Consider the following 21515-nt stretch of genomic DNA (forward strand, 5'->3'; position numbering starts at 1 on the left):
CCTTGCTGCCCTTCGGTTCCTTCACGCTCGACACGCGCGGCTGGCTGCGCATCAGCGACATCGTTGCCCGTGGGAGAGCGTACATGGCATCGTCAACGTGGACTGGTTATGTACAGCGAAGAGAGGTTGGAAATCTGGGTAAAGGGCGAGCTGGGAGATTGGGTTAGGAGGGGATTAGAGGATGGAGCAAGAGGATGGAATCGAGCGAGGAGCAGGCCATCGAGCGATTGGCAGGGAGCAGTGTGGAGAGGAAGGAAGGGCAAGGGCAGTCGTGAAGGGCCCGGAACAAATACAATCCGCCGTTCGAGTCGTTTGCCAAGGCGCAAGTGGCCGCGTGCGTGATGCTCGTCGCGAGTTCAGGAGTAAGCGTGGGCGAAACCAGAGCGGATCTTGACCGTCGCAGCTCGATGCCCGCTGTTGGACCGCCTTGGGTATATGGAATCGGTCGGCCCAGACAGCGGCACAAGGCGGGCGTGACGGCCAAGCGCACCCGATCACCGCGGCTGCTGCTGCTTCTGCTGCTGCTGCTGCCGCCGCGCACTTAGTCTCGACCGGTGCAGCATGAGATGAGATAGGGCACGATCGAGAGGACGCAGCCAACAAAGGCGGCCCAGATGAACCAGAGGGCGTTTCCGTAGTCGAGGTTGAGGCCGTACTGGTTGCCGATGGCGTCGCGGGCCTTTGTGTAGATTGCCGTCTCGATGGCCGCGCCGACGCCAAGGGCCAGGGCGGCCAGGAAGGCGAAGATGGCGGCACCGAAGAAGCCGAACCGGTTGGCGGTGAATCCCGTCAGCCAGGCGAGGCCGGTGAGGATGGTGCCGATGAAAATGAGCCAGAAGGCGGCCTGCGAGTACTTGCGGAGGTAGTCCGAGTCCGTGAACGTGTTCTGGGGCAGGAAGCTCTGCACCTCGTTCCGCGCGCCCTGAGGAGTGTCGGCCAGGCTGATAAAGAGACAGATGAGCAGTCACGTATCGGAGCGCGAGAGGGTGGGTCAGTCTACTCGTCCCGCTGTGTCATCTGCCAGATGGATAAGGGAACGGCTCGACATGGACGCCGCCTTGGATACTCACAGCGCGTTGACAGGGTCCCACTTGAAGTTGAACGTGCTGTCGACGCAGTCACGGTTGCTGCCGCTGGGCTCACCGCCGCAGTAGTTGTAGAGGCCCCACTGGTAGTCGCGCTTGATGCCGTTGCCGGCAGCGATGGTCGAGCGCTGGTCCGAGGCGTACAGGTTGTTGGGTGCGGCGCCGCCAGAGCGCGAGATGGCGTCCTGGAGTCCGGTGGTGTCGAGCGAGACGAAGCGGATGTTGCGCGCGACGATGTTGTTGGTCAGCTGGCCGACGTTGGCCAGAATCACCAGCACCAAGGCGGCGAACGTGAGGAGTTGACCTGTACGAGAGCGAATGCAGAGGCAGAAAGAGGATCGGGGTCAGTCAACTGCCGACTTCGTCTCTTCGCAGCGGTGCGAGACCGCACTGTGCGCCCACGCCATCGCCCACACCGACGTCGCCCGAAACGGCGCTACTCGAACTGGCGTTTGGGAGGCAGCGCCCGAAGAGGCAGAGGCAGACAAGCGTGACACCTACCAATGCCGACGCAGAAGAACTTGAACATGGTGGGCAGGTTACGGGGGGCGGCGAGTCGTGAGCGGAGGTGATGCGCGAGTCTGGCGCGGCGTCGTCAGAGAGCAAGGCAGGTAGAGGTCTGGCGGAAGGGCGGAAGGATGGACTGCCTAGGGGCGGGCGCAAGCTGCCGGGATGAGGCCGCTATGGTGATGGTGGTGGTGGTGGTGACGGTAGGATGGAACGACGGAGCAGCAGGGGAAGAAGGGATGCGGCCGAGGCCGGAGGCAGCCTTGGCGGCTGGGCGGGTATTTGAGCTTGGAGGCTCTACGGCGGCGCCCAACCGATGGGCGGTCATGCCGATGATGCTGTGCCGCTGCTGTGAGGTTGGTGCTGGATCGCGGGCAGGCAGGCAGGCGGGCAGGCTGATGCATCCCGTCAGGGCACCGAGCGGACCCCTAGCGCCAGGCGGGCAGGCGGGCAGGCGGCCAGGCTGGCTGGGCAGGCCGGGCAGGAGCTGCTGCTGCGTCAGGCAAGGAAGGGGCAGCGTGCGCGATTACATCGACGTCGGAATCGCCCGCCTGCCCCGCCCTGGCCCTGGCCTGACAACCAACACAGCCAAGAAGCCAAACGGCACGCACGCACGCATCCGCCGACGCAGAGCAAAAAGCGGCAGGCTAGGCTAAGGGCCCTCCGTCGAAACGCTGCGCGGGGGGCCTCTGTCGGTGGGGTCGGGGCTTGAAGCCAGACGGCTCTGGGCGTAGAGAGTTGGTCGACCCCGCCCGCCGCCGACCTGAGGTCGAGTTGTCTGGCCGGCCCCCCGACGGTTTGGCGTGGCACGTCCACGTCCTGTTTCGCGAGGCTTCCTTTCGAAAAGTCGTCTGCATTTCGCGCTACGCCGCCAGGCCAGGCCGTCCGAACCGGAGCGAGATGTCAAGCAAACCCCCGTCGTCTTGGTCGCCCTAGCCTGCCTTGGCCGTTCGGATTTTTCTCGTTTGGCTGTGCCTTCGCTCCGACCCGGGGCACAGCCAGGCGTCGAGCGGGCGCCATCCAAGACGGGCTCTGGGAAAAGGGCGCTGCTACCGGCCCCCAACGCACCTCTTTCCGCTGCAAAAAGGCTGCACGCACGTCTGCACTGCACCGCGCCGCACCGCCTCTCTGATCGACTCTTTCACAGCCTCCGCGGGCACCGGCGAGGGTGGGGCGAAAAGGCAAGCTGGCGGCAGGCAGGCAGCATCGATGACGACGACGTCGACGACGACAACGGCGGCAGCTAGCAAGCCAGCCAGCCAGCGTCTCACGGCCCTAATTTTACAGTAAAGCTCTGCCTGGCCGTGCCCACAACGCACGGCACTCTGACTTTGCTGGCGAGCGGGCTGCTTGACTTGTTCGGTCGCACTAGTACTCCGATCTGACCCCCGGTCGCTGTGGATCACCTGGCGGTATGATGGCGGGCTAGGGCGAGCCAGCAAGCAAAGGCGATCATCCGCTCAGCCAGCACGCTAAAGCAAGCAGCAGCTCGTCGAGGGTCGGGGGCGAGACAGCGGCTGGCAGGCGGCGGCAAAGGCGGATGCAGGCCCCCGAGTACGAGCGCAAGCAAGCGAGGTGGAGGATTTTCACGGTGCCTTGCCGAGCCGACCTCCTGCCGGCCTGGCTGGCCCCTCTTGGCGGTCGAGGGCAGAAACCCGAGGGAAAGCTCCCAAAGGCCGCTGGCGCCCTTCGTCATCCGTGCCGTCATCGTGCTGAAGCGCCTCTGGCTCTTTCGCTCCTTGCCTCGCTCTCGACGATGAACGGCGGTGCGCTCCCTCGCAGCTCGTTGCTCGGCCTGGTCCCGAGCCTGCCTCGTCGACGATGGCGAGCCCTTGAGGCCATCATCACGTCGAGTCGGGAAAGAGCACCGCGCTGGCTGCTTCGTTTCGGCACGCACCGACGCCGCTCTCTGCGACGCTACACGGCGCGCCTTCCTCTTTCGCACTCGCCGTGCAGACGAAGCCCATTGCCGGCCTTGCTTGGACCGTCTTCGCCCTCGAGAGTGACCCTCTCGTCTCGTCCTGATCGGCGTAGTTAGGCTACAGGACCCTCGAGCGATCGAGATCCGTTAATTGCAAAGATTGCCTCGAGCAAGGGCTCCTTCCCCCCCGTCATCACCATGACAGCGGCATGTACGTACAGCTTGCGGGTGTCGAGAGGTTTGCTTGGGTGCGGACATTCGTCACGTTGTCATGATCGCCTGCTGCCTGGTGTCCGGCCGAATCGCCGGTTGCGCGTCGAGAGCGAAGGAACCGTGGGTGGTGACGACATGGCGGACGGGCATCGGAGCGACCTGCCAAGCGTCGAAACCCCCCAACTGGGCCCGGATCGACCTCTTCGGTACCGAAGGGCATCGTTGAGCGTACGACGACGGCCCCTCTCCGCACACTCGTCTGCAGCAGGAGCACAGGCTCGGATGGACATCTCGATGTACCCCAGCATGCATTGCAGCGGGCCGGCGGCTGGATACGACGACGACAAGGGCGGGGGTAGACGCGATCTTCGGAGACCCGTCGGCAGGCAGACGGAAAAAGCAAAAGTGTGGAAGCCACGTCTTCATATGGACCTGTTGCAAATGCTCATGAGTCTGTCTAGCGGATCCAGGCGGCGCAGTGCGGGTGTGTGAGAAGGTGTGCGATAGGCAGAGGGGGAGAGGATGTAGAGGATACAAGACAGAAGAGTGATGGCGAAGCAGGCATCGATGGCGACGACGACGACGCCTCAGCGGCTGCGTTCGAGGTACCGCGTCGTGGCAATGTAGCCCGACACGGCGAGGACGACCATGACGGCGCAGATGCCGCCAAACCACCGCAGCGTCTCCTCGTCGTCCTGGCCCGGCACGTGGACGTTCATGCCCCACAGACCGGTGATGACGTTCATCGGGACTGTGAGAGGGAGAGGCAGAGGCGGCCGATGACAGTCAACATGTCAGCCTCGTCGTCCGCGCTACGCAACGCACCGTCGACCTTCGCCGCAAATCCCCGGCCCATCCCGCAACTCACCAATGACGGTACCGAGCGCCGTGAGCTTGGAGAGGACATCGTTGATCTGGTTGTTGGCGTCGGTCATTTCAATCGAGATCTGGGCGAGGTAGTTGGAGTGCGAGCGCGACAGGATCTTTTCATAGTGGTTGAGGTTCTGCGTCATGGTGATGAGGTGGTCCTGAATGTCGGAGAGGTAGAGGCCAATGTCGCTCTTGGGCGCCACCGACCAGTTCTCGTTGCACCGCTTCGCAAGGCCCTTGACCACGTCGGCCTTGTTGCCCATCAGCCGCAGCAGGCCCATGACCTTTTTGCGGCACGTGCCGATCCTGTCCGGGGCGAGACGGGGCGGGGCGAGCAAGACAGAAGATGCGTGAGTGTGTCACCCACGTCAGAGCAACAATTTGGCCCCCACTCGGGACTCACCTCCGGAGCATGTCGCTCTGCTCGGCCTCTTTGAGGATAAGGACGAGCTCGTCGATGCTGTCGACCTCGTACTCGATGCTCTGGATGAGCGGGCCAAAGGCGTCGGTGATGTCGTCGATGAGCGCGTACGAGATCCAGTCCGAGGTCACGTTGATGTAGTCCTTGAGCTGCTTGATGCGCCGGCGGACGTTTTGCGGGTGCGGCGTGCCGCGGAAGTGGAACGAGAGCGTGCCCTCGCGGAAGACGATGATGTACATGTTGAGCGGCTCCAGGTAGGTCGGGCTGTACGGGTCCTGGTCAAAGGACCGGAAGCAGACCAGGTAGTAGTTGCGGAACAGCTCGATCTTTTCGCGCGTCTCCTCCATCAGGATGTCCTCGGTCGTCAGCGGGTGGATGCCAAACACGCGGCTCAGCAGCTTCATCTCCTGGTCGGTGGGCGAGAGCACGTCGAGCCACCACGTGTTGGCCTCCGGGTCCTGGTCCATCCGGATCCCGCCGCCGGGCAGCGCGCGCGCCGGCGCGGCAAAGCCGTTCTTGGCCCCGGACGCCAGCCCGCCCAGTGGCCGCGCGCCGTTCATCTGAGCCTCTGTCACCTGCAGCGGGGTGTTGGCCCCCGTCGGCGGCGCCGTCGTGCCCTCCATCCGGCTGAGGCCCGCAAGCACCTGACCCAGCGAAGACGGCTTCGAAGCGCCATTGCCGCCGGCAGTGTGGTTGTTGATCGTCGGCGCCCGGCTGGTGCCGCGGCTGGCACCCCGGCTCTCGCCCTCGGCGTTGCTCTCCTGCGGTGGCGAGTCGGTCGTCGACGGGCGTCCCGTGAAGAGCTCCTCGAACGTCTGCCCCTCGGCCGGAAGCTCGGCGAGGTGGCGCGCATGGATCGTGCTGGGCAGGGCGTTTGAGTAAAAGGTGAAGCGGTAGGGCTTCTCGGCGCCGCTGTAGGCGCCCGTTCCTGAGCGCGCGCGGCCCATGTTTGGCGCGCTGAGGGCCCCGCTGGACGGCATCCGTGCCGGACCGTTGCGGCCCTCGTCGTGCGTGCCGTGGTAGCTGGGCAGCGTGTCCTTGTCCAGCAACGGCGTCTTGGCGGTCGACTTGGACCGCTCGTTGGCCAGCGCCGAGCCGCTGCCGAGGATGCTGGTGCTCGCGCCCGCACCCGCGACGGGCGGCGGAGCACTGCCACCACCCTCGAAGAGGGCGAGCTTCCTCTGATACTTGCTGCTTCCCAGCGCACCTGCCGAGGCGCTCAGCTTCCTCGGCCGCCTGCTGTAGAACGTAGCGTCATCGCTATCCGGCGAGAAGCCGTACGCCGGTCCCGTGCCCGCTCCCTTCTGGGCAGCGGCCTGGTTGCGGATCCGGAGGCCAGACGCAGGCCCGGCGTTGGTCCACGAGCTCGACATGCCGATCCTCTCGCGCTCCTCGGCGGCGAAGTCCTCGAGAGCCTTGATGTCGAAGCAGAACGGGTAGCCCGGGGGAACAGGGCGGTCCTCGTGGCCATGCACCTCGTGCCCCTCGAAGCCGTCGTGCTCGAGGTTGGGGCCGCCGACGTCGGCGTCAGTGAGGTGCTGCTCGTGCATGGGGAAGCAGACGTCGTCCTCGAGCATCGACGGCCTCCGCGACATGGTCCGCGGCGAAGAAGCCCGGGCGCCGCCGTACATGTCGGCGTCGTGCTCCCGGCCGCCGGACTGGGCCGAGTTCGAGTGCCTGCTGGGCCTGCGCTGGCCCAGGGTGGCATGATCAAAGTCGCCGCTGTGAGCGTCGTCGGCGACGGCCTCTTCGTCGGGCTCCTCGTCGTGCGGGTTGCCGCCAAAGTAGACGTTGGGGCTGCGCATCGGCGTGCGCGAGAGCGACGACTTTGCGCGCAGTGCCAGGGGCGAGGAGGCGTGGGCGCTGAGGGAGTGTGCCTGGTTGCGGTGGTCGATGTAGTGCTGCTGGCTGTCGAGGCTGGCGTTGGAGCCGTGGCGCTGCTGCTGGTAGAAGCGGGCGGCGGCAGATGCGGACGGGGCGGAGCGGCGGGGGATGGCGGTGGGCGACTGCGACATGCCCTCGTGGTAGTAGGGCTCTGCATCGGGGTCCTGGTCGTCGGCGCGGGGGGCGTTGGACAGCTTGCGGCTACGGCCGGGACGGCTGGAGGCGGTGGCGCCTGCGACCGACGACTGCGGTGGGGGCGAGTCTCGAACGCGGGCCTTGCTCATCTGGCGCGCGGCATCGATGTCCTGCTGGAGCTGGTGGTCCTCTTGGTCAGTGGATCGCCTCGGGTCGTTGTAGCCGTCGTCGGAGAGGGGTGGCGAGACGGCGCGGCCGCCAGACTGGGAGCCAAAGTAGTGGTGGGGTGAGGACATGGTGGGCGACGCCGAGGGCCGACGACGGGGGCGCTTGCGTGGTCGGACTGCACAGCGGCGAGGGACGGTGTGGTTGGGCTGCACGGGTAAGCCCCTCGTCGTTTGCAGGCCGAGATGCGGGTGTCCGGTAGGGCGACGGCGGTCAGTAGACGTCGGGGTGGCGGGTGAGCAAGCGGGGTGAGGGTAGAGGGAGAGAGGCGGCGAGGGCAGAGCCAGGTTGTTGAAGAGCAGGCGGTGGTGGTGGTACGACGGAGAAGAGCTGGCTGGCCGAGCAGCAGCGGGTGGTGTGGGTCAGGAGGGGGCCGAGGGGGAAGGGGGGCCAAAGCAGCCCGCCCGTCGTCGGCAGCCACACCGGACTCAGACTCGCTCGCCCAGTGGAGGGGCCGACTGCTGCCACAGAGAGCCAAGCAAGCAAGCCAGCCAGGCGGCCGGCCGGCCTCTGCTGCAAATCGACGACGACGACGACTGCACCCCCTCGCTCGCCCATTGCCATCGACGCCGGAATTTCTCCCTCTCGCCGGCCAGTTGCCTTTGGCCGGCGACCCTGCAGCCATCAGAGAGAGCAACGCACCCTAGCCTCTGCCTGCCTAGAGGCTCGCCTCGCTGTGCATCCAGGCCTGCCCGTCGACACTCGTGCCGCCGTCGACCCTCCAACCTGTCGACTCTACTCTACCAGACCTTCCATCTAAATTCGACGTCGCAGCGTCCCTCCATCGCCCCAGCAGGAAAGGCGCCCCCCGCATCCAGCCGTGACGACAGGTGTCATAAACGCAAAAAGTTCGGACCCGAGAACAATGGGCACAAGTAGCGAAGGGGTTAAACGCGCGAGATTTAAGAATTTGAATATCGTGGCACGCCCTTCGGGAGTGCTGCTTCCCTCGTCCTTCGGGTTCGTGAGTTCGAATCTCACCTTGTGCAAAAAAAACCCGTTTTGCCGTTTTTTTGGGCAGCTACGGCATCGGCGACGCTGTAGGAACGTTTCTGACCAGGTCTGGGGCGGATACGATCATGGGGTGTCGAGATAGGGTCGTATGAGGCGACGCTGGATGGGAGGGAGGAGATTCATATGTATGGTGGGGGTGCAAGGGGGACCGAGCGTTGATGGATGCCTGGACGTGCAGATGGGTTGGCCCAGCTGGGTGGTGCCTGGGTGGTGGGGGGACAGTATGGAGGCTGTGGCCAGGTCCGAGCGGGCCCTTTGAGATGCCGTGCAATAATGGAGAAAGGATGGCGAGGTACGATGCAGACCGGCGTCGATATCTGTCGGCGCAGCCGTCCTGAACCGCGGCAACGCGGCGGCGATGTAACAAGCGCCAATCGGATCTCCATCAGACGGACGGCTATCATTGTCGATGGATAAGGGACTCTCTCTCTGGTTGGGCGGATCTATCTACGACGGGCGACCGCGTTTGCCAGGGGCGCCAACAGAGGCCAACGCTACCGCTCCTCGTCGTCCAACGTCGCTGGCCTCCATCGCACCCTGACCGCATCGCCTCGGCGTATCTCTCCGTACTGTCCCCGCTCGCCCTTCCCCGGTGCGCCATCTCCGGCCCGAGGCGAAGGAATCGGGATGGCATAGACGCCAAAGCAGGGGCCCTTTCTCTCCTTGCCCGGCAGCACGGCGCCCAGCTGGCTTCCGAGCGGGTTGGGCGTCTTCTTGTACCGCATCCTAGTTCGCGAGAGGAACTTGAGCGGAACGCTGGCGTCCCTTTCGGCCGTGGTCGGATCGACGGCGGTGAGGAGACAGCGCTGGCACCGTGCCACAATGGCCAGCGCCGTCTGTGTCGGTGTCGAGTCGTGGTCGGCGGACGAGGCGAGGATGGTGATGCGGTCCCACGAGTCCTCTGAAAAGGCAGGATAGGCTTCCGCGTCGTCGGACAAGGAGCAGAGGACGATGTTGGGTCGGAAGCGGATCATGTCGAGCTTGCCCTTCGCCTCCCACAGCTCTGCGTTCAGGCCGCCAATCGCTCGTCCGCCGCGGCCGTCTCCGCCCGCCCCGCCCGGTAAAGATGCCCGAGCAGCATCTTGGATCTGCTCCTGGACCGCCTTGAGCGACTCTACGGTCGATACGAGCAGCGGGTACTCGTCGGCGAATGCCAGTCCTTGGGGCTGTAGCAGTTGTTCCTTCTCGCTGGTGGACCAGGCGTCGATGTCGGTAGGAGGCCGGTAGATTGGGAAGGCGGCGCGGCGTACGTCCGAGTGCAGGTCAAAGTGGAGCAGCAGGACGGGATATCCGAGGAAGGTGCTCAGCCACTCGCTGGGCGTCATTGTCGGACTGGCAGAGGAGTCCAGGGGCGAAGGGCGTGACGCCGACTCGGCGATGCGACCGTCTGCGTAGTCACCCCACATGTCTACCTTTTCAAGCAGCTTCCAGGAGGACAGCTGGTGTTGCGAGGGGCGGAGCGGTGTCTCGATGTTGCCAAGTTGAGAAGCGGCGGACGCATGGTCGGAGATGCGCAGGCGGAGGAGGTTGTTCGCTTCGTCGACGGTGGGTACGACGAGGGTGAGGCGCGGGTCCTCGCGCAGTGCCACCTTTGCCCACTTGTGCTGCTCCTCGTAGCTGCCGTCGGCCTTGCGCTTGTGCCTAGTGACGACCATCCATCTTCGGTCGAGGTCGAGGCCGTTCTGGCCGAGCTGGGCGGCGTCGAGCTGGACGGCGGCGCAGCTCTTTATGGGGTAGATGAGGATGGAGTGCACCTGTGCGATGGTCTCTTCCTGGTGGGCATGGCCGTGGTGTACTGTGCGGTTGGAGCGGGCTCTGGCGGTGTGAGGGTAGATGTAGTGGCGGACGAGGCCGACGCCGAGGATGAGGAGGAAGACGAGGAGCTGTGCGCGGATGCGCTGGGGGGAAGAGGCCTCGATGAGCTTTTCCTGGAGCGACGACGAGGCGGGCAGGAAGGGGATCTTTGCGGGCATGGCGTTGGGCTGGCTGCCGAGGGGCGGCGAGGATGGAAGGAAAGCTGCGGCGGTGCGGAGCGAGGAAGGATGACGACGAGCAGCGAGCGAGAGCTGCGGTCGGCGTGCGGCGGGTTTAAGGCCACGCTGCCAGGAAGCGAAGCAAACACAGGCAGGCAGGGCAGGCAGGCAGGGCCCGTGCAGCCTGCTTGCAGCTGCCTGGCTTCGGATGCCGTACGTCGTGGTCAACTTACCCCGCACTTTTGCACTTTTGGGAGCTGCGCGTCGACGGTTGAAGGGCGCCTACCACCATATGCATCATCGCCGTCGATGGCTGCTGCCGCTGCCGGCTTCTCTGCAGTTGCCGAGGTCCGATGATGGCCCGCTGCTGACCTGCCCGCCACGCCGCCTGCCCGTCTGTCTCTTCTCCCTCTCAGTCTCGGTAGGCCATGCATATGGTACCCAGCTTGGCGGGCTGCCCTTCCATCCGCTACCGCCGCTCGACCTGCCTCGAGCTGGCCTGACCTGGCCCCCTTATAACCAGCCAGCAGTGCACCGACTGCCTGTCTTCCCCTTTTCGTCCTCATCCTGCTCCATCTCCGTCTATCTTCCGTTCCCCCGCAACCCTCGCCCGCCATGTCTTCGCCGGCGTCCGACTTTGCACGCCACCACCCGCAGGTGCTCATCCACCAGCAGTCGATCCACCACAAGGACGACTTCTGGCTCAGGGCCGCTTCCAAGATCCACTGGCACAAGCCCCCCACCGTCGCCTTTGGCAAGTCGGCCAACAAGGACGCACCCTACCTCGACCCCAACGGCAACACCTGGTTCCCCGGCGCCCAGCTCAACACGTGCTACAACGCCCTCGACCGACACGTTTACGCTCCCCACCACTCGGCGGCACCGCCCCTCACCGTCTCGCCCCACACGCCGCACCTCGCCCTCGCTCCCGGCGCTCACCGCGTCGCGCTCCAGCACGTCTCGCCCCTCTCGTTCCAGACCCAGCAGGCCCGCTCCGTCACCTACCTCGAGCTTCTCGAGCAGGTCCAGACCGTCGCCGGCATCCTCCGCCACAAGGGCGTGCGCAAGGGCGATGCCGTCGTCATCTACATGCCCATGGTCCCCGAGACGTCGGTCGCCATGCTCGCCTGCGCCCGCATCGGCGCCGTCCACTCGGTCGTCTTTGGCGGATTCGCGCCCAGGGAGCTCGCAAAGCGCATCGAGGACTCGCGCTGCAAGATTGTCATCGCCGCCAGCTGCGGCCTCGAACCAAAGGGCCCCGTGGCCTACAAGCCCCTCGTCGACGAGGCCCTCCAGGTGTCGCAGCACAAGCCCGAGGCCGGCCTCCTCTTCCTCCGCAGGCACACCATCAAGGGCCACACCCCTCCCAAGTGCGCCCGCAAGGGCCCCGCCGGCCTGCCCGAGTGGGACTGGGAGCTCGAGAGCGAGCTCACCCAGAACGGCAAGGACGGCCGCAGCTTGTGCTGGGAGTGTGTTCCCGTCGCCAGCGAGGATCCGATCTACAGTGAGTTGGCTGGCGGGCGTCCAGGGCGATAAAATCGCCTCGCATCGCTGCTGACCACCGTCGTCCTCACTTTTCAGCCATCTATACCAGCGGCACGACGGGCGCACCCAAGGGTGTCTGCCGGCTGTCGGGCGGCCATATCGTGGCGCTGCGCTTCTCGTGAGTCGTTGCGGTAGATTGTACAGCCGAGGGCTCTCCCGCCGTGCTGACCTCCTACAACGCTCGACGACGAAACAGAATCGAGAACATGATGGGGATGACGCCCAACGACACCATGTTCTGCGCTTCCGACCTGGGCTGGGTCGTCGGACACTCGTACATCCACTACGGCCCGCTGCTGCTCGGCGCCACGTCGATCGTCTACGAGGGCAAGCCCATCATCCCCGACGCCGGCATCTGGTGGAGGATCTGCTCCCAGTATCGCGTCACCCAGCTCTTCTGCGCCCCCACGGCGCTCCGGGCCATTGTCGGCCTCGACCCCGACGCCAAGCTGATGCGCGGCGAGGGCATCGACCTGCGAAGCCTGCGCGCCCTCTTCCTTGCGGGAGAGAGGTCCGAGCCGCAGATTGTCAGCAGGTTCGAGCGGCTGCTCAAGGAGCTCGCGGCGCCGGGCGCTCAGACCAACGATGTGAGTGGGCCGATGCGGGTGAAGGCAGCTCGACATCCTCACCGCACGTACTGAACTGGCGTCTTCTACCGTCCCGTCCTCTGCAGAACTTCTGGTCGAGCGAGTCTGGCTCGCCCATCACGGGCCTCTTGCTTTCCGGCGCATTCGGTCCCCTTCCCGCCCGCCCGGGCTCGGCAGGCATGCCGATGCCCGGCATGGACGTGGTCATCGTCGACGACGACGGCAACGAGCTGCCGCGCGGCAAGATGGGCAACCTCGTCCTTCGCACCCCGCTCGCCCCCAGCTTCCTCGGCGGCCTGTGGATGAACCCGGAGCGTTTCCGCAAGAGCTACTTTGAGAGGTTTGAGGGCAAGGGTGACTGGTTCGAGACGGGTGACCAGGGCGTCATCGACCCGGATGGTGAGTGGTCGTGCGCGATCGCGACGCTGACCGGAGCGCACGCCGTGGCGGACTTGGAACCTGACCCGGTCATCTCTTCGGCTCATCTCCCCGTCGTCCGCGTCCGCGTCTCGGTGCGCAGGCTACGTGAGCATCCTGTCCAGGTCCGACGACCTGATCAACGTCAGCGCCCACCGCCTCGGCACGGGCCTGATCGAGCAGGTGGTGACGTCGCACCCGGACGTGGTCGAGTGCGCCGTGGTGGGAGCTCCGGACAAGATGAAGGGCCAGTCGCCGTTTGCGATCGTCGTGGCCCACAGCCGCGTCGCTGCTGCCACGGGTGGCAAGCCGCAGACGTCGATCCACCACGACTCGGCCAAGGCCATGCTCAAGAGCATCAACGACCACATCCGCAAGGAGATGGGCCCCATCGCCCAGCTCTCGGGCCTCGTCGAGGCGCAGAAGCTGCCCAAGACGCGGAGCGGCAAGACGCTTCGCAGGAGCCTGCGCCAGGCGGTCGAAAATGCCGCCGAGGGCAAGAAGGGTGAGTGCTGGCGGTCGTCGTCGTCGTCGTCGCGCCGGGTCCGAGTAGACGTGGAGAGGATCTCACCGCTGACACTACCTCTGATTTTGCTGCTGCTGCCTGCACTCTGTTGCCCGGCACCGGCTTTTTGTTTCGTTGCCGGACCCCGCGCAGACGCGCCCATTGAGTGAGTGGCCGAATGCGGGGTTAAGCACCTTCGCTCCGCCTTCTCCGGATTTTGCCCTCTCTCCCGTGGCTTTTCGTCGGCGGCACTCTGACGTGCTCGCTTCGTGGAGGTGTGTGCACAGACGCTGACCATGCTCGTCTCTCTCACACACACTCTACCTTCGCCATCGGGCCACGCCTGCCTCGTCCACCTTTGCAACCACCACCACCGCTCCCCTCCGCCGCAGCTACCCTCCCACGATTGAGGACAAGGACGTCATCCAGGTCGTCAAGCAAGCCATCGACGAGTACTTCCAAGCCCTGCACAGCTCTGGCGGCAGCTCCGATACTGCCTCTTCCGCCTCCGCCTCGGACGCCAACTCGACCATGGTCCAGCTCCCCGCCGGCGTCAAGGACAGCATGAAGGCCCTGCAGCTCGAAAAGCCCCCGGGCGAACCCAAGAAGGGCGCGCGCAACCTCGCCCTGGTCCGCGACGTGCCCACGCCCCGCCCCAACCCGGACCAGGTGCTGGTCAAGGTCGTCGCCGCCGGCTTCAATCGCCGCGACGAGTGGTCGATGGTGGGCGCCTACCCGGGCCTCATCTACAAGAACTCGACCATGGGCTGCGACGCCGCCGGTGTCGTTGTCGCGCCCGCTGACTGGCAGATGGAGAACAACCACCCGCAGAAGCTCGTCCTCCTCGTGCCTACCCGCGGTTGGGAGTCTGACCCGGACGGCCCCGAGGCCGAGCTGCCTGGCGCTTCCGACGTCCAGCGGTCCAACGGGCTCGGCGGCAAGGGCTTCGGCATCCTCGGAGGTACCGGTGCCACCAACGGCGTCGGCACGTTTGCCGAGTACGTCGCCGTTGAAAAGGACCACATCGTGCCCGCCCCCAAGCACCTTACCGCCGAGCAGGCCAGCACGCTGCCGTGCGCCGTCGTCACTGCATACCGGTGAGTTTCCGAGCAGTTCACCTGGGCGACAAGACGAGGACGCAGTTTAGACGCTGGCATGCTGACCCTGCATTCTTATCGTCCCGCGCGATCGCAATCGGACGCCTTGCCATGGTCCATCAGCGCGCTGTTCACCAAGGCGCGGGTGCAGCGCGGCCAAAACGTGCTCATCACAGGCATCGGTGGCGGCGTGGCCCTCCTTGCCCTGCAGATGGCCGTGGCGGCGGGAGCCAACGTCTTTGTCACGGCCGGTAGCCAGCAGAAGCTGGACCGCGCGGTGAGCCTGGGTGCAAAGGGCGGCGCCATCTACAAGGACGCCAAATGGCCCGCGACCGTCGGATCGCAGCTTCCGCAGTCGCGCCCCTACCTCGACGCTGTGATCGACTCGGCGGGCGGCGAGATCACAGCGGCGGCGGCCAAGATGCGCATCAAGCACGGCGGCCGCATCGTCGTGTTTGGCATGACGGCCGCCCCCAAGGTGGGCGTGACGATGCGCGAGGTGCTCAAGAATGTCGACGTGCTCGGCTCCACCATGGGCAGCCGGCGCGAATTCATCGAGGCGGTGCGCTTCATCGAGGACAAGCGCATCGTCCCCGTCGTCGACACCGTGCTCCAGGGCCTCGACCAGGCAGACAGGGGGTTCCAGCTCCTTGCCCAGGCCGATGCACGCAGCGGCGGCAAAGTCGTCATCCGCATCGGTGCCGACAACGAGGCCGGGCGCGGCGAGGCCATCAAGAGCAAGCTCTAGCTCGCCCCTGCTTTCGCGTTCCGGTGTCGTCCGATCCCATTGTGCCTATCTCGTATCTCGTATCAATGCTCAGTCTCCAGTCGTTGCTCCTTGATGATGATGATATTCGCCCACGTCCTTGAAGGCGAGTATGGCTCGCCCAGCATTGTCGTATCGTACAACTCATCGCGTCTCTCGCCAGATGCCGAGCGTGGACCGGGCCCGTGTGCCCGTGTGCGTCCTCCCTCCCTTGGCTGCGTCACTTTCTCGACGACGACGACGACGACGGAGGGGGCGGTGGACCCATGGACCCGGGAAACTGGCGCATCGTCGACGACTTGGCGCCGGGCAGCAGCGAAAACTGGCCCTCCTTGAACCACTTTTCGTTGGCCTGCTGCGCCTTTTGCTGCTTGGACGGGTCGATGAGCTCGAGGCCTTTCCGAGTCAGAGCCAGAGCCAGAAGGACAGCGGGATCGAGGCAGGAGACAAACGCGCGGCGGGGAAAGTACCAAGAGAGGGTCGTCAGCGTCAGTCTGCGTCTGTCGCGCAGCACGTCTGCGGTGGAGCCGCACGCGCGCCTGGGCACACTCACCCTGCACCGGCGTGAAGCTGAGGCTGCTGGCCGTGCCGCTCTCGAGGGCGGCCGAGCCCGCCGTCGGACGCTGCTTGAGCGCGGCGATGCGGTTCTTGTTGGCCTTGCTCATCCGCGCCTTGCTGCGGTCCTCGCCCACCTGCGCCCGGACCTTGCCCGTCGAGCTGCCAATCATGCCGAGCCCGACGCTCTCGTCGTAGCCAAACGCCTCGTCCTCCTGCTTGCCAAACTCGACGCGGTTGGCCAGCTTGCGCAGCTCCGTCATGCCGTACCGCTCCTTTGCCGCCCGCGCGCGGCGACCGCCCCGCTTCTTCTTGTGGCTCCCTTCCTTTGGGATCGGCAGCACCTTGGCCAGCTTCTGCGGTGGCGGCTCCTGCAGCTTCTCGAGCTTGCGCGATAGCTCGGCGTGCAGCCGGTAGCCGTAGCTGCCGTCCCGCGCGGAGCTCTTGCCCGCGTCGACGCGCGCCGCGAGCAGCGCCTTGGCCGATACCATGCGCACCGCCTGCCGCTTGTAGTCGTCTGGCGTCGACTGCACCAGCTCGCTCTGGGCTATGAAGCCGTTCGACCGAGCCGCACCGCCGCCCTGCGCCAGCGACGAGAAGCCGACCGCCGCCTTGCGGTTGGCGCCGAGCAGATGCACGTTGCACGCCGGGATCTTACTCAGCCCTTCTAGACCACCCGCCACGCCGAGGAGCTTGGTGGCCGTCCGCGTGCCGACGACGGCCGACAGGTTGGGCGCGATAAACGTCATCCGCGACTCGACGTAGCCGAGGATCCTTCGCCGCACCGTCTCGAGCTCAAAGACCAGGTCGCACGCCTCCTGGACGCGCTTCCAAGTGGCGGCATCGAGGGGACGTCCGTCGGTGGTCGACGCCGTCATGCTGATGACGACGACGGTGCCATGTGGCAGCACACCCTCGAGCTTGGCGCGCGACAGGTCGTCGTCGTTGCCGAGCGCCTGCACCGCCTGGACGAACTCCCACGGGTTGAGGATCAGGCTCTCGAGCTCCGGGAAGCGGGGCGAGTAGTGATCGCGGATGAACTTGTGCACCAGCATGACCTCGTTGTCGACGTCGACGGCGAGGTTGTTGGCCTTGACGATGAGCTCGTACTCGGGACTCTCCTCGAGCACGCCAGCGATGTCGGGCTCGGGCAGCGCCATGAAGTGATCGATTTGCTGACGTCGGCGCAACAAAAGGAGAGGAGGATCGGCAGGGTCAGTCAGTTGTTCTTTGCAAGGCCCGAGAGGATTCAACGCCAATTCGGTGCAGCAACTCACCTTGAGGATCCCGTCGATCTTGCCGCTGCTCATCAGCCTCGCCACCTTGTGAACGTGGTCGAGCTTTGTCATGTCAATGTTCTCGACCTCGTCCTCGTCGAGCTCCTCTGCCGGCTTGACTGCGTTCCTGCCGAGTTGCATCGTCGATGTGCTGCCATCCTCGGCGAACGACTCGCGATCCGCACCGGCGTCGTCGTCTTCGCCGCTGTCGAGATCGTCGAGGTCGTCGAGGTCCGCATCGTCGAGATGCGCTCTCTTGTTGGGAGACGATCCGGTTGCGTGTCTGCCGTTTGTATGTGATGTATTGTCGTCGTCGTCGTCGTCGTCGTCTGCCAATGGTTCTGCCCGCTTCTTGCCGTTTGTCGGGGTCAAGCCGGAGTCGTGGCCGGCTGGATGTTGATGCTGCTGCTGCTCGCTGCTCTGCTGGTAGTCTTGCTCGTCTCCGGAGCCGTCTGAGCCGAGGTCAGCGAGCAGCTCGTCTGCCAAGCTCGCCATGGTGGTGATCTTCGCTGCGAAGAGTGTGGCAAAAGCCGTGGGTGTGACGGGAGGTGGGAGTGGCGGAAGCGCAGGGAAGAGGGAGGTGGGGGCGCGGTGGAGAGCAACACGCGCCCCTTGGCTGGCCCAGGTCAAGTGGAGTGCTCGGTTCCGAGGATGTTTCAAGTTTTCGCAGTTTTCGAAAAAGTCTCTCCTCCATTTTTCGAAGCTTGACCACTTGCTAGCTCTTTCGAAAACTTTCTAGTGCTAGAATTTTGGCAGGTCGCTATTTCAAAGATCAGTCCGTCATTGATCTCTGCCAACAGACGTGTCCTTCAGCGCCCGGCTGCCGAACATCCAATTTTTTTGCTTTTGGAAAGTCCGTTGCAAAAATCACAGGTCTGCAAATCTCCAGTCCAAGACTCAAATGTGGAGTTTGGGAAGTCGACCCTTTTGGAAACTCGGCGAAAACCTGAAACCGCCTCCTGGGCAACGCCTCGAGTTCGGCTTTCGGGCCGCCTCGCCTAAGCCTGCGGGGGATCCTCCACCTTCCAGCGTGGCAGCAGCCCGCCCTCACTTGACCAGCGACAACGACGACCTCCTCTCTTCCACTGAACCCAGAGCCTGGCCTGCAGCAGAGGGACAAGCCATGGCACCGCTACCACCCTACCTGGTGCGCATAGCCGCCACCATCCTCACGCAGGCCCTGACCAGAAAGGTGAGCTCACCGAGGCTGACGAGGATGCGCCGCTCCAGCGAAGTTCTTGCACTGACGCCCCCCGGCCTAGCCTGCTCGCCTGCCTGCCTGCCACAGCTCGCCTCATCGCCGCTCTTCTTCCGCATAGTGGACCGTATGATCCACGAAATCGACCACATGCCGCACCGGATTCAGGGACGCCAGGTACCGACATATCAACCGCCATTAGGGATGCGGGAGAAGGAGTGGCGTGAGTATCAGCCGACAGCGTCGTGCCTAAGGTGGTCTTCCGTGCGCATGCGCTCACCTCTCACCGCTACAACATTGCCCTCTCCCTATTTCGCACTTGGAGCAGAGGAAGATGTGGGAGAACCGCACGACCTTCCAAATCCCTTTGTCACGCCGCAACAGCAGCACCAGCACGCCAACGGTCAGAGCGGAGGAACGGATCCGGGTGCGGCGCCGAAGTCGTTTGACGAAGCGCTGCGACTACGTGCGCGGCAGTCGTACGCCCAGGCGCAGCGGATAGCGGAACGAGACCGGAGGAAGCGCGAGGAGCAGACAAAGGGCTACCAGGACGACAAGGTGGCTCAGGAGCTCAAGTCGTTGCAGGACAAGCTGCGTGAGCTCCGCAACGAGAGCCGCAAGTGACGCCGGCGGCTGCGTCCGGACCCGTTCAGCCCGCCGTGCGGGAAGCCGGCCTCGACGGCGTCCTCACTGAGCACGGCCTGGCCTGCTCTCTGTCGATTCTTTCAAGACGCTCCCAGCGGCCCGCTTCCCCATGCTTGCCTGGCCACCCTCGCAGACACACTACTGTCAGCGGCGCTTGCCAGCACTGTCGACGGCCTTCCCCAGATCTCCACTCACGGTCACGCACGCATTTGTACCATCACCACCACCACCACCACCACTATCACCGGTCCTTTTCCTGTAACTTGTACTACCTACCCCACGGCTACCTTCGTGACTTCGACCACGCAGACGATCTCGAAAATGCCGTCACTGGATCCCTTTTTCGTATCGTAGTCTCAGAGATCAAAGCTTGGTGTCTACAGGCGCCCTCAGGGGTACCCCGCATCTCCCGCCCTCGCGAGCAGCCGGCCAGCATGGCATTTGAGCCTAGTGCGGAGTGAAGGCTGGCCACGAGAGGGGTCAGCCCTGAGCATGGCGGGGTATGGCTGCCTTTTTTGGCTTCATGAGCTCGGAACACAAAGGCCGACGAGGGCGCGGACACGCGGGGTTACCCTCTCTATACGCCATTCTTCTACCAGGGCGCGCTAATCGCTCGTAGTGTGGGCCCGAACTCCCTTCGGTCATATGAACAGCATAAGCGAGCGAGGGGTCAATGGAGAGCATCGGAACCTCGACCATGCTTGGGCCAGGAGCCGTCGACTCGTCGCGGGGTTAACCAGACCATCAAAGGCGCGGTTCGATGTGTGCAGCCTTGACATGCCTGGCCTGCTCTACGATGGTGTTCGAGACAACGAACGGGCTCAAGAGCTCGGTCTCCTACACTGTACATCTGCCTGCACCGGCTCAACCCAGCCCGGCCCATCCCCACGGACCATAGCCGCACCGACCCCTTCATCAACACCTTCACGCTTTCGAACGAGAAGGGAGCCGCGTCACGCACGAAAGAGCCTGCCAGGCCTCGATACCGGCGAGTCCACGATGCCAAGACAAGCTCGGCGAGCGAACCGGCCGCGCTGTCGTCGGCTTTGTCCGCGGATCGACCGTCGGGAAGCAAAGAGTCCGGCCGCTCCGTACTGGTACGAGCACACCGCATCCTCGCCGTCGATGCCGACAAGAGATGGCCGGTACTGTACGCTGCCTTGCTTGAACGAGAGCAGACCCTCGGGTCAACTTGAAACCTGCCGCGCTGTGCTTTGAAATCCGACGAGATGCTTGTTTCTGGTTGGACAGCAACTGGTAGGCCGTGGACGGTACGATGACGCCGGCATCGCAGCACATCGCCGTGCCCCCTATCCGGGCTTTTCGACCCCCCCCCCCCCCCTTCGTCGTCGGAAAAGCCCCGAAACCAGAGGTGCATTGCCCCCCGCCCCGAAATTCGCCGTACCTCGAGGCTTCGGACCAGGCCGCAGCACCGTCGAGCAAGGAGGACAAGGTGAGCTCAAATGTGAGATCCGGCAAGCAAGTTGATGATCAGAGCGTCGTCTGGCCCTCTTCACGAGCCGGTCGAGGTGGTGCCCCGCACTCTTGTGGCCCGGAGGCTGTTTGGCTTCTTGGGTGCAAGCTGACGATTCCAGCCAGTGCCTACGTACTCCGCCGGCCGACGAAGAAGGCTGCCTGCCATGCTCGGTGTCTTTTCGAGCGCGATGCAGACGAGGATCTGTTCAAGCAGAGACGGGCGAGTCCAGGGCAGGAAGGCCAGCTCGCGTCGGATAGAAGAGGGGATGTCGGGCATCGACCCCTCTCCAAGCGACCAGGAGGAGAAGGTAGGCGGATGGCGAGTCGAGCAGGCAGTACGGCAGCAGGCACAAAGCACAGGGCCAAGGATGGGAGGCAAACGATGGCAGGCAGGGAAGGCCGTACCTGTCGGTGCTGCGACTTGGTGGGTGCTCAAGCTAAGAGGGCGAACTACAGCTGGCAGGCTGGCGCGAGAGGAGGTCCTTGCCCGGCCATGGCATGCCGTGCCAAAGCGAGGTTCAGAAATTCTCCTTGCTTTTTCCGAGCCGAAGCCCGCCCGCGGGCAATTTCTTCGCCAGTCGGCGGCAGCGCCGTACGCCGTCTCTGCCTGCCTGCCTGCCCTGCGGAATGTCGCTCTCTGTTGGCGCTGCTGCCGTCGAGGCGGCCTCTCCCAACGATCTCGATCCCGCTCGACCGCCCTGCCGACCTGTTGTTGCTGGTGCTTTTTCCGCCCTTGCCCGCCAAAGGCGAGCCGGCTGCGGCCTACTGCACAAGGCGCTCAGGGGTTGTTTACAGTAAGTAGGGTGGGGCTCGGGCTGACTGCGTCGCACCAACCCGTCGTATGACTTCAGCCCCAAGCAGCCGTCCTACTTCACCGTCGGGGGTTGGACGGTGCACCCCCGACGGTGCACTGCTTCTTCGGTTCACCTGCGCGCCACGCCGCTTTGCTAGAAGGGGGGACGCCCCGACTGCGGCATGCTGTCATGGCCGGCTGCATCGGGGCGGAGCCTGAAGTCGACGGAGGGTCCGGCGATTTGCAGTGCAGGCCGGCCGGCCGCGGAGAATTTATTTTTTCTTCCTTGAGCGGCGGCGGCGGCGGCGGCGGCTTCTGTGCCACACTGCGCGGCGGGCCAGGTTGGACCCTCGAAAGCGCAAGCAGCAGCAGCGGCGGCAGGCATCAACATCGCCGGCCGATTCGA

At 64.8% G+C, this 21515-nt stretch overlaps 6 protein-coding genes across 6 annotated transcripts; 2 read left to right on the forward strand and 4 right to left on the reverse strand.

Moving 5' to 3' along the window:
* Window positions 1-541: 541 nt before the first annotated feature.
* On the reverse strand, window positions 542-1614 carry PFL1_03594 (uncharacterized protein; the record flags this gene model as incomplete). The annotated part of the gene is made up of 3 exons (XM_007881113.1): window positions 542-941; window positions 1071-1389; window positions 1587-1614. 3 exons carry the CDS (start codon window positions 1612-1614, stop codon window positions 542-544), a joined length of 747 nt encoding a protein of 248 aa, XP_007879304.1.
* Window positions 1615-4313: 2699 nt separating this feature from the next.
* PFL1_03595 (uncharacterized protein) lies at window positions 4314-7332 on the reverse strand (the record flags this gene model as incomplete). Its single annotated transcript, XM_007881114.1, has 3 exons — window positions 4314-4477; window positions 4595-4902; window positions 5000-7332. The coding sequence occupies 3 exons, from the start codon at window positions 7330-7332 to the stop codon at window positions 4314-4316; spliced, it is 2805 nt and encodes a 934-aa protein (XP_007879305.1).
* Window positions 7333-8769: 1437 nt separating this feature from the next.
* PFL1_03596 (uncharacterized protein) lies at window positions 8770-10248 on the reverse strand (the record flags this gene model as incomplete). Its single annotated transcript, XM_007881115.1, has 1 exon — window positions 8770-10248. The coding sequence occupies one exon, from the start codon at window positions 10246-10248 to the stop codon at window positions 8770-8772; it is 1479 nt and encodes a 492-aa protein (XP_007879306.1).
* Window positions 10249-10863: 615 nt separating this feature from the next.
* PFL1_03597 (uncharacterized protein) lies at window positions 10864-15147 on the forward strand (the record flags this gene model as incomplete). The annotated part of the gene is made up of 8 exons (XM_007881116.1): window positions 10864-11752; window positions 11830-11911; window positions 11990-12380; window positions 12467-12779; window positions 12901-13302; window positions 13456-13468; window positions 13695-14399; window positions 14523-15147. The coding sequence occupies 8 exons, from the start codon at window positions 10864-10866 to the stop codon at window positions 15145-15147; spliced, it is 3420 nt and encodes a 1139-aa protein (XP_007879307.1).
* Window positions 15148-15385: 238 nt separating this feature from the next.
* PFL1_03598 (uncharacterized protein) lies at window positions 15386-17492 on the reverse strand (the record flags this gene model as incomplete). The annotated part of the gene is made up of 3 exons (XM_007881117.1): window positions 15386-15561; window positions 15719-16895; window positions 16998-17492. 3 exons carry the CDS (start codon window positions 17490-17492, stop codon window positions 15386-15388), a joined length of 1848 nt encoding a protein of 615 aa, XP_007879308.1.
* A 628-nt stretch (window positions 17493-18120) lies between these two features.
* Window positions 18121-18819, forward strand: PFL1_03599 (uncharacterized protein; the record flags this gene model as incomplete). Its single annotated transcript, XM_007881118.1, has 3 exons — window positions 18121-18189; window positions 18286-18418; window positions 18524-18819. The coding sequence occupies 3 exons, from the start codon at window positions 18121-18123 to the stop codon at window positions 18817-18819; spliced, it is 498 nt and encodes a 165-aa protein (XP_007879309.1).
* Between the last annotated feature and the right edge of the window lie 2696 nt (window positions 18820-21515).

The sequence above is a fragment of the Pseudozyma flocculosa genome (genome assembly GCF_000417875.1).
Source record: "Pseudozyma flocculosa PF-1 unplaced genomic scaffold scaffold00011, whole genome shotgun sequence".
NCBI classification, from domain to species: domain Eukaryota; kingdom Fungi; phylum Basidiomycota; class Ustilaginomycetes; order Ustilaginales; family Ustilaginaceae; genus Pseudozyma; species Pseudozyma flocculosa.